At 49.2% G+C, this 13542-nt stretch overlaps 1 protein-coding gene across 1 annotated transcript in view; it reads right to left on the reverse strand.

Annotated features, from left to right (window-relative positions):
• The window catches only part of DDR2 (discoidin domain receptor tyrosine kinase 2), a 151651-nt gene that overhangs the window by 10234 nt on the left and 127875 nt on the right, over positions 1-13542 (reverse strand). The window contains exons 15-16 of the mRNA XM_030572798.1: positions 10541-10732; positions 9325-9559 (exon numbers count right to left, since the gene is read on the reverse strand). Coding sequence (XP_030428658.1) covers positions 9325-9559; positions 10541-10732 — 427 coding nt within the window. The remainder of the gene's footprint in view (positions 1-9324; positions 9560-10540; positions 10733-13542) is intronic.

The following is a 13542-nucleotide window of genomic DNA, read 5'->3' on the forward strand; positions in this document are numbered from 1 at the left end:
TTCTTATTTTGGCTTGTGGATCTCCTCTGTGCTAACCCCAGATGCTTTTTTTGCTTGTAACCTTTAAGACGAACCCCCAAGAAAGCTATTTTGGGTGCTAAATTTTTGTAATTGTTTTTTTTAAGATCTAGCAAAAAGCCAAAGTTCCAGATGCATTTTCTCCTTTTTTGTTTTTAATAAAATTTACCTTTTTAAAGAACAGGATTGGATTTTTGGTGTTCTAATTGGTTTGTGCATGTTGTTTGATTAGCTCATAGGCACAGCTAATTTCCTTTGTTTTCTTTCCTAGCTCTTCTGGGGTGTGTGTGGGTGGGAGTGAAAGGGTACCCCACAGGGAGGAATTCCCAAATGCTCTTTCCTGAGTTCAAAGAGGGTTTTTTGCATTTGGGTAGTGTCAGAGCGGTGGGATCATTCTGAATTAGAAGCATAGACCTCAGGATTTGAAAAGGACACATTTTTCCTTCTGACTGCTTGAAAGCTAGGGAGAGTTTTTTGTTTTGTTTTTCTTTCTTTTCTTTTCTTTGCTGCCTGAGGGGGAACAGGCATACCAAAGGAGCCAGGGAGTCCAACAAGGAGTTTATTTTTTTTCTTTTCTAGCTTTGTGGCAACAAAATCGTTACACTAAGAATAGGGCAGCCTGTTCCTGAAGTTGAGGTCAGGCACGGAAACTCTAGAAAGATCAGTCTTCCCAAAGTGGCACGCCACGGAGAAGTCAGACCCAGAACAAGCCCAGACATCAGCTCCATGACGGAAATGAAGGGAGGGGATGGAGGACCAGGAACTTCCCAGGAGGGAAGGGTCAGTCCTCCCCCGACCAAGATCCAGGTGCCAAGCTGGAGGGATGCCCTTAACCCAGACTGAGTTCTGACTGTGGAAAACAGGGATTTCTTCCTACAAAAGATGTGCTTGGAAGCGGAGGACAAAAGAGAGGCAAAGAGCTTGGAGTTGGAAGCAGAGGAGAGGAGACAGGCGAAGCGGTTGGAGGCAGAAGCAGAAAGAGATGCGAATCAGTTGGAGGCGGAAATGCAGGCGAAGCGCTTGGAGGTGGAGTTAGAGCTAGAAAAGACTAAGCTGGATCAACCAGATAACCCTAACAGTCCTTCTCCAGGTACCGCTCCCTATTCCAAGAAATTCCCCACATACAAGGTAGGTGATGATACAAAGGCCTTCTAAGAAAAATCTGAAAGGGCCTGCCTTGGGTACAACACCCCTATAGACCAGTATAGGTGGAGCTGAGGCCGCAGCTCAGTGGACCCTTAGCAGAGGTGGCAGCTGAAATGCCTAAAGAATACATGAACGAGTATGAACTTTTTAAACAAAAGGCCAGAATTACAATGGGGCTAACACCTGAGCATGCCCATCAATGGTTCAGAGCCCTAAGGTGGAAACCAGACATGGCATTTTCCTGACATGCCTACCACATTGTAAAAAATTGAGATGCCTGGATAGCAGGAGCAAGTGTTAAATCTCTGGAAGATCTGTCTCTCCTAATGCAAATTAATCAGTTCTTAAACGGTGTTCCTGAGAAAATAGAAAGGTACATCCTAGATGGAAAGCCCAAAACAGTAACTGAGGCGAGGGAGATCGGAACCAAATGGGTGGAAGTGGTGGAGAAGAAGAAAACTAGTAGCAGTTGGTTTGGATATCAGAAGGGGCAACTCAAGACAAACCCCCACCATCAGGGTTAGCCCAAAGCCCCACCTTGGAAAGAGAAGCCCTCCACATAGCCAGGGAGACCCCAGATGCTCTATCATCCCACCACCCCACTCTCCAACCACCCACCTCGCCCCAGCCCACACTCAGCTGGGCAATACTTTAAATGTAATGAGCTAGGGCATGTGAAGGCCAACTGCCCCAAGAGCACCAGCCAACCATAACTCATCACAAAGAGCCGTCAGATGTCTCGCAAATACCCCCAGAGCGAAGGGAAACTATGAGTGTGTGCGGGAGAAAGATTACTGCCTGGAGAGACACTGAAGCACAGGTATCAGCTATCCACCAATCCCTGGTGGGCCTCAAATTCATCGACCCAAGTAATGGTGCAACCCTTTAAGGCCAAGTCTTTTAACTTGCCTACAGCCAGGTTGCCTGTCCAGTACAAGGGCTGGTCAGGAATATGGACTTTTGCAGTCTATGACAATTATCCCATTCCCATGCTGCTGGGAGAAGACTTAGCCAACCATATAAGGCTAACATAAAGAGTGGGGATGGTTACCTGCAGCCAGGCTAAACAGGCCTCTACACCTAACTCCATTCCTGAGCCTCCTACAGGGACCCAGCCAAAAGTGGTGGAATGAAACTCCAAACCAGAGTCTATGGCAGCAGTTGTAGATCCAGTTCCTGGAACCCAGCCAGAACCAGCCCAAGGATCAGAACAGGCGGAGCAGTCAGCACCAGAGCCCATGCTTGCAACCCCACCAGAGTCAAGGGAGCCAGCACCAAAGGGTGCCATAGAGCCTGCACCTGCAGCAGCAGCTAAACCAGTGCAAGAGGCTCAACCGGAGCCTGAAATATCACCTAGTGCACCAGTGAAGAGCGGTTCACAGTCAATGGAAACAACCCCATCACCTGCATCTCTTCCACTGGGACCAAGCCCAAGTTCACAACCCAGCAAGGAACTAATGTCTCCAGCATCAAGGGAGCAGTTCCAGGCAGAGCAGGAAGTGGATGAGAGACTCAAGGGAGCTTGGACAGTGGCACGGAGCGACCCACCACCTCTCAGCTCTTCTAATGGGTCCAGATTTGTTGTAGAAGAACTCTTACACAAGGAGACCCTTTCTGGTGGGCACAAGGAGGACTGGCATCCTCAGAGACATTTGGTAGTTCCAACTAAGTATAGGCAAAACTCTTGAGCTTAGCCCATGATCACCCTAGTGGCCATGCTGAGGTGAACAGGACTAAGGACCATTTGAGAAAGTCATTCCACTGGGAGGGAATGGGCAAGGACATTTCTACCTATGTCCGGTCTTGTGAGGTGTGCCAGAGGATGGCAAAGCCCCAAGATCAGATCAAGGCCCCTCTCCAGCCACTCCCGATCATTGAGGTTCCATTTCAGTGTGTAGCTGTGGATATTCTGGGTACTTTCCCTAAGAAGACACCCAGAGGAAAGCTGTACATACTGACATTCATGGAAGCAGTAGCTCTAAGCAACACCAGGACTAAAAGCGTGGGCCAGGCATTGACAGACATTTTTGCCAGGGTAGGTTGACCCTCCGACATCCTTACAGATTCGGGAACTAACTTCCTGGCAGAGACCATGAAATGTCTCTGGGAAGCTCATGGGGTGAACCACTTGGTTGCCACCCTTTACCACCATCAAACAAATGGCCTAGTGGAAAAGTTTAATGGGATTTTGGGGGTCATGATACGTAAATTTGTGAATGAACACTCCAGTGATTGGGACCTAGTGTTGCAGCAGTTGCTCTTTGCCTACGTTCTTTGCCTACAGGAACGTACCACATCTCAGTTTGGGATTTTCACCCTTTGAACTCATTTATAGCCACAAAGTTAAGGGGCCATTACAGCTGGTGAAGCAGCAAGGGGAGAGTGTTACATCTTCTCCAGGAACTAACATTTTGGACTTAATAACCAACCTGCAAAACACCCTCAAAGACTCTCTAGCCTTGCTCGAGAAAATCTACAGGATGATCAGCAAGAGCAAAAGGCCTGGTGTGATAAACATGCCAGAGAACGTTTCTTCGGAGTAGGTGACCAAGTCATGGTCCTGAAAGCGCTCTAGGCCAATAAGATGGAAGTGTCAGGGGAGGGGCCATTTATGGTCCGAGAGCACCTGGGAGCTGTTAATTAACGCATAGCGTTCCCAGACCCTACCCTAAAACCTAAAATAATTCTCTAAAGCCCTTTTATTCCTTTTATTCAAGGTTTTCCAGTTTACAGCCCAGTAGAGAGATGACGCCGAGTGGCCTGAAGGAGTCTACTATGACGGAAAAAGCAAAGGTGGCGTGGAAGAGGTTAGCCTTTCCATGACCCTTGGGCATAAGCAAGGACAGCAAATCCAGGAGCTATGCACCAGTTTCATACCAATGTTTTCAGTTACCCCAGGATGGACAAAACGGGTATACCACTCCATTGACACAGGTGATGCTCACTTAATTAGAGCCCAACCCTATCGGATGGCTCCTGAAGCCAAAACCGCAAGAGAAAGGGAGATCAAGGAGGTGTTACAGATGGGTGTAATCTGCCCCTCTGAGAGTGCCTGGGCCTCTCCATTGGTTCTGGTTCCCAAACCAGATGGGGAAATCTTCTTTTGTGTAGACTACCATAAGCTCAATGCTGTAGCTCACCCAGAAAACTATCCAATGCCGGGCACAGACAAGTTATTGGAGAAACTGAGACATGTCCAGTTCATCTCCACCTTAGACTTAACTAAGGGGTACTGGCAAGTGCCGCTAGATGACCCAGCCAAGGAAAGATCAGCCTTCATCACCCATGTAGGGTTACATGAATGTAATGTGCTCCCTTTCGGATTGTGAAATGCACCTGCCACCTTCCAGAGATTGGTAGATAACCTTCTGGCTGGATTTGGGAAGTTTGCAGTCTCCTACCTCAACGATGTAGCTATAGTCTCAGATTCATGGGCAGAACACCCGGAGCACCTCCAAGCTGTCTTCCAGCACATAAGAGAGGCAGGATTAACTGTTACAGCCAAAAAGTGTCAAATAGGCCTAAGCAGGGTAACATACCTTGGACACCAGGGGGGTCAAGGTACTACCAACCCCCTACAGGCTAGGGTAAATGCTATCAAAAATTGGCCTGTCCCTAAGTCAAAGAAGCAGGTCCAATCCTTCTTGGGCTTGGCTGGATATTACTAATGATTTGTACCACACTACAGCAAAATTGCCACCCCATTGACAGACCTGACCACAAAAAAACAGCCAAATGCTGTTCAGTGGGCTGAGAAGTGTCAGAAAGCCTTTAACCAGCTTAAAGTGACCCTTATGTCTGACCATGTATTGAGGGCCCCAGACTTCGACCAACCATTCGTCATAACCACATATGCATCCGAGCGTGGTATAGGAGCAGTTTTAATGTAGAGGAACTCCTCACTTAAAGTCGTCCCGGTTAACTTTGTTTCAATGTTAAGTTGCTGATCAATTAGGGAACATGCTCATTTAAAGTTGTGAAATGCTCCCTTCTAATGTCCTTTGGCAGCTGCCTGTTTTGTCCGCTACTTGCAAGAAGACCAGCCCGTTGCAGTTAGCTGGTGGGTGACTGGAACCAGGGTGGACCAAAAGCCCCCCATCAGCTCCCCACTCCCCTAAGTTCCCTGTGCAGAAGCTGTCCCTCCCCCCACTGCCATGTGCTGCTCCTTCCCTCTGCCTTGGAGCTGCTCCCAGAGACTCCTGCTTGCTGTACAGGGGGAAGGGGGAAGAAGGGGGCTAATGTCAGGGTGTCTCCCCCTCCCCCCTGTTCCTGCACCCCACATACCCCATCTTCGATAGAGCAGGGAGACACACAACAAAGGGAGGGAGCTTCTAGGCAGTAGCTGCTGACTTGGGTCTCAGCAAGCTGATTTAATTAACAAGGGAACGTACTTAAGCCTGGGGTCAGCTACTTAAAGGGGAAATGCGCATTTTTTCTCTCACATACAGGGTGTGTGTCTGTCTGCCCTCCCTCCTTTCCTGCTGCCTTGCAGAGTGTTGTGAGAGTTAACCCTTGAGGGCTCAGTCAATTGCTAGTTCATTTAGCAGTAAGGCATTCCCTGGGAAATATCCCACCCTCTGACTCCTCCACCTCAACCAAGCTTCATAATCATCATCACTGTGTACCAATATTAAATTGTTTGTTTAAAACTTATACTGTGTGTGTGTGTGTAGACAGACAGACAGACAGACAGATAGTCTTTTGTCTGGTGAAAAAAATTTCCCTAGAACCTAACCCCCTCATTTACATTCTTATGGGGAAATTGGATTTGCTTAACATTGTTTCGCTTAAAGTCACATTTTTCAGGAACAGAACTACAACATTAAGTGAGGAGTTCCTGTACAAAGGACCAGATCAACAATTCATCCTCTAAGCTGAACCCCCAAGAAAGCTATTTTGGGTGCTTAATTTTTGTAATTGTTTCTTTTAAGATCTAGCAAAAAGCCTAAGTTCCAGAAGTATTTTTTCCCTTTTTGTTTTTAATAAAATTTACCTTTTTTAAGAACAGGATTGGATTTTTGGTGTCCTCAGAGGTTTGTGCGTGTTGTTTGATTAGCTGATAGAAAACAAAAGAGATCAGCTCTGTCTTTCTCAACTCTTCCTCGGAAGTGGGGTGAAAGGGTACTCAACAGGGAGGAATTCCCAAGTGCTTCTTCCTGGGTTCAAAGGGTGGTTTTTTTTGCATTTGGGTGGTGGCAGCATTTACCAAGCCAAGCTCAGAGAGAAGCCATAACCTTGGGAGTTTAATACAAGCCTGGAATGGCAACTATTAATTTTTAAAATTCTTGCGGGCCCCCACTTCCTGCACTCAAACTGACAGAGTGGGGATTCAGCTTGAAGGTTACAAGCAAACAAAAGCATCTGGGGTTAGCACACAGGAGATCCACAAGCCAAAATAAGAAATAAACCTAACTAAACATTCGCTATCCAAATTATTTCTTCGAGGTATGGAAGATACTTTTTCATACCTGTTCAAACCTTACATTTCTGCTTACAGCATTGCTGCTCCATGTCCCTGCAGCCCAGAGAACAACAGACAAAGAGAAAGTTTCCTTCTCAAATTTAAAAGTTCTAACCCTCCTATTGTGTCAAGTATCAGAGGGGAAGCCGTGTTAGTCTGGATCTGTAGAAGCAGCAAAGAGTTCTTTGGCACCTTATAGACTAACAGACGTATTGGAGCATGAGCTTTCGTGGGTGAATACCCAAGTCATCAGATGCATCCGATGAAGTGGGTATTCACCCACGAAAGCTCATGCTCCAATACATCTGTTAGTCTATAAGGTGCCACAGGACTCTTTGCTGCTTTTACTAACCCTCCCATTGGCTCTTTTCGTCAGGTGCCCACTCCTTTTATTTTACTTGTGGGCTTGTTAACCCTTTACAGGTAAAGCAAGCAGAGAACAGACACCAAGAAGGATTTTACAGCTAACTGACTGGCTGGGTGTCCATCAAAGGGAGCTCCCCCGCCCCCCTCGCCCCACTTCATTTATCACACAGGCTGAGGGGAGATTTGGATCACTCGAGCATGGGCAGCTAAAGCTTCAGGTCTGGTTGTCTGACATGAGAGTGTGGTGGCTGCCCAGTTTTCAGACTGTGGTTTTGCAATAAATACTATTGCTGCTGTCACTGTCTGATGGGGTCGGTCTGCTCTCTCTGTACTGGATTGCTGCACTCCAGTTCCCATTGCTGTTCTCTTGTTCAGAACACATGTCCACCTGGACTCACTTATTTAGTTTTGTCCTGTTTTAATATCAATTATAAAGCTGCTGCTGCTTCTACTCTGAGATCGTGAGTCAGAACTGACAACTTTATTTAAAATTCAAGTAACAATTCTAATCCCTTGATCCAACTCCTGATAACATCCATCTCTCAAAACAGAGCCACAAAACTGACTGGATAGTTTTACCCTGAGCAAGTGATCTAGTGGCTGGAGCTTTGTTATGCATGCCTGGGCCCTGTCATGTGTTGTGGTGTGGATGGCAGTGATGTTCCTCTGTTTCACCCTCTGTGGCTAGTCAGACTTCAGGGTCCTGGAGAAGTAGAAATTCATGGAGTCTGGAATTCTCTATGATGTACTTTTATTTATTTACAAGGAACACACAAAGTCCTGCTTCTCTGAGCACAGAAGGAGTCAAGAATAAGAGGAGCAGTTTCCCAGCTTACAGCCCCAAGCCTCTTAGACAGCAGACCCAAACGCTCCCTCACTAGCTTTTTGCAGGTCACATTGGGCTCACCGGCTATTGCTTGGATTTTTTGTTTTTTGCCTCTGCCTGCCTTTCTCTTTGTCCTTATTTGTTTTCAGTTTCTGTGTGTTCTGCCTTCCCTCCCACACCCAAAACAATACTTTGCAAAAGCCTCTACCCACCAGTCCACTCTACTCCTGGGGGGGAGTGGCTCACAACCCCCTGTTGTCTTGGGGAGTGGGGCTTCTGATTAGCTCATCCTGACACTTCTGGTAACTGCAGGCTGCGGTAACGCCCCAGCTCAGAGGGGTTTGTAATCAAAGCAGTAGCTGGTCCCTCTCAGCATAACGCTATCAAAGTGCAGCCAATTGACCAGGGCATTCTCCTTTTCCTCCTCACTCAGTGCCCATATAAAGATGTCCATTTCTGTGTGACACCCTCTCTCCCCCCATGAGTCATGAGGCCGCAGTGTAGAGACAAAGCCATACAAATGCAGACTGCTGTCACTCAGTGAATCTGCCGTCCACAGGCTAAAATCTCAGCAGCATTGGACACACACTCAGTGCAGCACAACTGTGTGTGGAAGGCAAATGGGACTTTAGCCCCTCACTAAGAGCTGTTCTAACATGCACCAATTTGGGATAATCTCCAAGGGGTGAGGAGCCAGTGAGAATGAAGAGAATGCAGTGCACCCCAGATCCCCTTCCCTCAGCACTCTCATACCTCCAACAGGCTGTGGCTAATGTAGTTGCCTATTATCTTCCATTGCTTCTGGGTGACTGGAGAGGAAACCTGATTAGCTCTACATAGAATAGTCTCTGCCCTTCCCAGGTAGCTATCACAGAACCATGGAGCTGGAGGGCTGGGATTAAGTGGGAGGTGACCTCAAGAATTGAGCTCACTTGACAAGGTCCTATCTCAGGGATAGTCTTGCTACAGGCAATATGCTCCGCAGGAGGCAATCAGCTGCAGCACTCGCATGGCAGCTCAAACAGGTAAAGTACCATCTAACTGCTGTAATTATCAAGCTAGGCCTTTAGCTGCACCCACTTATTGACAAATCTACAGAAAAGCAGCACCACTCTCATTCAGATCTAAGCACACACCAAAAAAAGATACTGCACATCTCTCACACAGGGACCCAGACATGCTCCAGTCCTTCTGTAAAGAGAAACTACGCTCATGGATAGGCACAGCCACAACTCTATCTTCCCCTTTTCTGCTCCACACTGCAACGCCTCCATGCCAGGACTGCTCAGATTTCACTAGATTACAGCAGCAATTGAGTGAATACCCTGGACAACGCATGTAAACACGGAGCCCCCGATTCCATCCTGCCCCTTGATTAATCAGGAGAGGGCAGCAGGCAGGGGGCACTGAAACCCATTCCCCATGATCACCCAGTGCTACAGAAAGGGGCCAGGTCCCCACAATCTCTCTCACTGGTTCCCCTGGCAGTTGTAAAGTCTCCACTTACCAATAAAATACTCTCCCAGGACATCCAGCGAATAGGGAGCACGGCCCGCCCCTGGATTCGGTAGTAGTCTCCACTGTACAGGTTCCTGCTCATGCCAAAGTCTGCTATTTTGATGGTGTAGTTCTTACCCACCAAGCAGTTGCGTGTGGCCAGGTCCCGATGCACAAAATTCAGAGAGGAGAGGTACTTCATACCAGAGGCAATCTGAGTGGCCATGAACTTCAGGTCAGTGTAGCTGCGGAGACAGGGAAGGCCAAAGGAGGGGTGAGGCTGCTGAGCAGGCCTTGAGCCACCTGGATGTGATGTCACCTACACAGGAGCAGTTGGACTTCATCCTCGGCAACTCACAGCAGCCTGCCCTTGTACGATGCAAATCCTGGGGCAACAACCTGGACACCAACAGCCTACAGCAGAAGCTCCCATGGTAATTGCTGGATGTATCAAGGAGCAGGCCCTGGCTAGATACTGCACTGCAGTGGAAGGGCCAGTCAGGGAAGAATTGCCCTGACAGTGTGCCACTGGCAGGGCAGTAAGAAATGAGCATGGCACGGATGGCAGAATGGCCTGGCCAGATTCCTACTGGGTAGCCCTCCTGCATGTCCAAGCCCAAGCTACCCAAAGGTTTGGCACATCCCCAAAACAGGGCAACGGCACAAAATGCTGGAGTCAGCAGGAGGAGCCCAAGAAATGACAATGAAATAGGCATTTCCTCCTCTTGTGCTTTCATCACCTCCATCTGGTCACACTCGCTCTCCCTACCCCCACCCAACCACCCCCCACTCTGCCCCATCCCCACCCAGCCCCCTGCTCTCCTTACCTCCACCAAGACACATCCTCTCCCCAATCACCTCTCACTGTCCCCATCTGATCACACTTGCTCTCTTCACCCCGCTCAGCCCACTTGTCCTCCCTTTCCCCCCACCCAGCTACACCTACTCTGCCCCAAGACCTATCTTGCAACGCCATTACTTCTCACTCAGGCGCACCCGTTCTCATGACCCTACTCCCACCCAGCCACACCTGCTCTCGTGACCCCTTCCCCACCTGCTCTCCTCCACCCATCACATCTGCTCTCCTTGCCCCTACCCAGTCATATCCTTCCCTTTCTGCATCCCCCACAAAGTCCCACATGCTCCTGCCCTTCTGCCCCACCATGCTGTGAGAATGGTAGAGACCTGTATAGGTGAGGAGCCCCATGCAGGAGCGGAAGGGCTACCTGACAATGGGTCCATTGCTGGCAGGGGGGAGCTGGGGCTCATGGCGGGATAGGAACTGGTTGAGGTCGCCATTCTCCATGTACTCAGTAATCATGCAGAGAGGGTCGTCAGTGATGCACACTGCCAGCAGCCGGATGATATTGGGGTCCTTGAGCCGTGACATGATCTTAATCTCCTTCAGAAAGTCATTTCTTTCAGAAAAAAAACCACACAGACATATGTGGGCCCACAGAGACAGGTATACAACACATGTGGGCATACATGGATAGACCCAGAGACTCACAGACAAAGAGACACAGACCCAAAGGAACAGATAGACAGAGCCAAAACATGCAGGGCACTAGAGTTAATGGTACAATGTACAACAGAGGAAAGTACCACAGAGAGCAATTTTCACAGGAAAGTACACTAATACTCATGACAGATTTTAATGGGAAGATATTGCTAGCCTTTGCCACATGGCACCAGGCTTCAGGGCCTGGAAGGCCCATCTGGTGCACTCGATGGTGCACGCTCAGGGACCTTCCCATGCAAGTTGGTTATTCACAGAACGTACTCATGGCCCACGTCAGAGGTGGTAAGAAATGGCACACAGGCAACTTGCTCTTCCCAGAAACCTCAGCTAAGGCATCATGGCTCTGACACCAAAAGAGAGCTCTCTCAGGCCGGTGTCTCTTGTGGACCATCCTGGAGTCTCACTAACAAGCACTCTGTTCCCTGTTCCTGCCTCACTCCCTGGGGTTTACATCCGGGAAACCCCTTAGGCCCTGGCTGCTCTCTTAGGATCACATGGGCCTGGAAGATGACCTGACCATTCGTCCCCAACTCCACCCCTTCAGGCAGCTGCTCTGCAACACAAAGGAAGCTGTATAAAGTTTGGCTGCCCATTAGACAAAGGAGAATGCTTTGACCTCCACAGCCCCTCCATAGCTGCCGCTAGACAGGTTCCTGCGTGGTCCCATCAGTAAGGCTTAGATTGAGTCATGAGTACTTTTGGTAAAAGTCATGGACAGGTCACGGGCAATAAATAAAAATTCACGGACGGTGATCTGTCCATGACTTACCCAAAATACCCGTGACTAAATCTCTACTTCTGGGGCCCTGCTGCTCCAGGGGGCCCCTGATGTGGGGGGCCTGCTTCAGTGCTAGGGTTGACAACCCCCCAGCAGCTGCTCCCAGGGACTGCTCTCTGGAAGGTCTGTGGGCATCCCTGGGGCCGATGCTCCAGCCACTCTGGGACCACTGCTGCTTGGGCAGTCCCCAGGGCACCCCCAAGACCGCTGCTCAGGCACTCCCCAGAGCCAGTCACATCGGCCACTGTTCCAGTAGTCCCCGGAGCCAGCTGCCCGAGTGGCCTTGAAGTCAGCCGTACTAGCCGCTGCGGAAGTCATGGAGGTCCTAGAACATCACAGAATCTGTGACTTCTGGGACCTCTATGAAAGAATCTCAGCCTAACCTATCAGTTCCATGAGCCAAGCACTAGGAAGCCAGCCAGCACACCTCCCAACATTTGCAGGGACTGAAGTGGAACAAGTGCTGCCCCCTGAGGGCTGAAAACAAGCCTGTTTCCCTCTTATCCCACTGTGGTGGCTTCTCTCCTGCAGGGCTGGTTAGGTTCACCTCCCTATGAGAGGCATTGTGACCTGGTTCCTGGCATGCAGAGTCGCCATGCTGCTCTTATGTGTCCTGGCCCCTCAATGAGGTGGGGAGCCAAGCCCAGCTAGACCTGTGGGACAGGAGCTGCTTCAGCTGGGCTGGAGGGTCACAGTGGGACAGTCCTGTGAAATCTGGGACTGCTGGAAGGTCTGCTGCAGAGCGTTAGGGTGCAGCCATGCTGAGAGTTGTAATCCCCAGCTCTGAGAGGTGTACACATGCTAGCTCTGCTCAAGCTCACACACTAAGAGATAGCCATATGGCCACAGCAGCACAGGCAGTGCTTGAGCTAGCCCCTCAAATGCGATCTCATCCTCAATCTAGCCTCGTACTCGGGAAGCTAGTTTGAGCTACCATCCATGCTGCCATGGCAACATTGCTACTAACACGCTAGCATGTAGCTGTCTATCTGAGCTGGGAACTTCGCCTCCCGCTGCTGTGTGTACGTGCCCTGAGCGCTCTTGTGATCCAAAATAACTCATTGCACAATGGAAGTGCCTGGGGCAGAAAACCTTTCCTGGCCCTAGGAATGAAAGGGACAAAGATGGGAAGAAGAATGGTTAGCCTCACTAAGGGGCAGAGTTAAGGTTACGTTGGTATCTTAACTGGGCATTTCCAGACTTCCAAGTGTTTGGGAGCTTTTGAAGTTTCCTGCAAATTTCCTAGACGTCTTTTTTAAAAAGTTTCTTGATTTTATTAACTACAACATTCTTGTGTTTTCCTTTCAATTGCTGATCCATGTTCTCAACCCTAAGTTCAGCTTCACAGAGTTTTGGTCTAGGTAGGACACATATGCATGCAGCAGGGACCTCACATTGCATGACCCTAGATTTTAGTCTGTTACTTGTAACAGACACCTGTGGCTGCCTAGAACTACTTGGCTTTCCCTGTGTTGAAGCCAGGGCCGGCTCCAGGCACCAGCTTAGCAAGCAGATGCTTGAGGCGGCCACTCTGGAGAGGGGTGGCACATCCAGGTATTCGGAGGCAATTCGGTGGAGGGTCCCTCGCTACCGCTCAGAGTGAAAGACCTCCTGCTGAATTGCCGCAGATCGCGATCGCGGTTTTTTTTTGGGGGGGGGGAGCTGCTTGGGGTGGCAAAACCCTGGACCTGGCCTTGGTTGAAGCCCATGACTACTTGGGATTTCATGGCACAATAGGGACAGCAATCAGATCCACCTGCTCTAAATGCATAGCCCCTACCACTTGCGCTAAAGGAGACTCTCCAGTTGCTGTATAAGGCCTCTGACACAGGTCCGATTGCAAACTGAGCAGTCCTGATTCCAAAGTAGAAGGCAGTGGTGTCAACCGCACACCAGTCAGATAAATAATAATAATAAAAGTTAATATT

Source organism: Gopherus evgoodei, chromosome 8 (genome assembly GCF_007399415.2).
Source record: "Gopherus evgoodei ecotype Sinaloan lineage chromosome 8, rGopEvg1_v1.p, whole genome shotgun sequence".
NCBI classification, from domain to species: domain Eukaryota; kingdom Metazoa; phylum Chordata; order Testudines; family Testudinidae; genus Gopherus; species Gopherus evgoodei.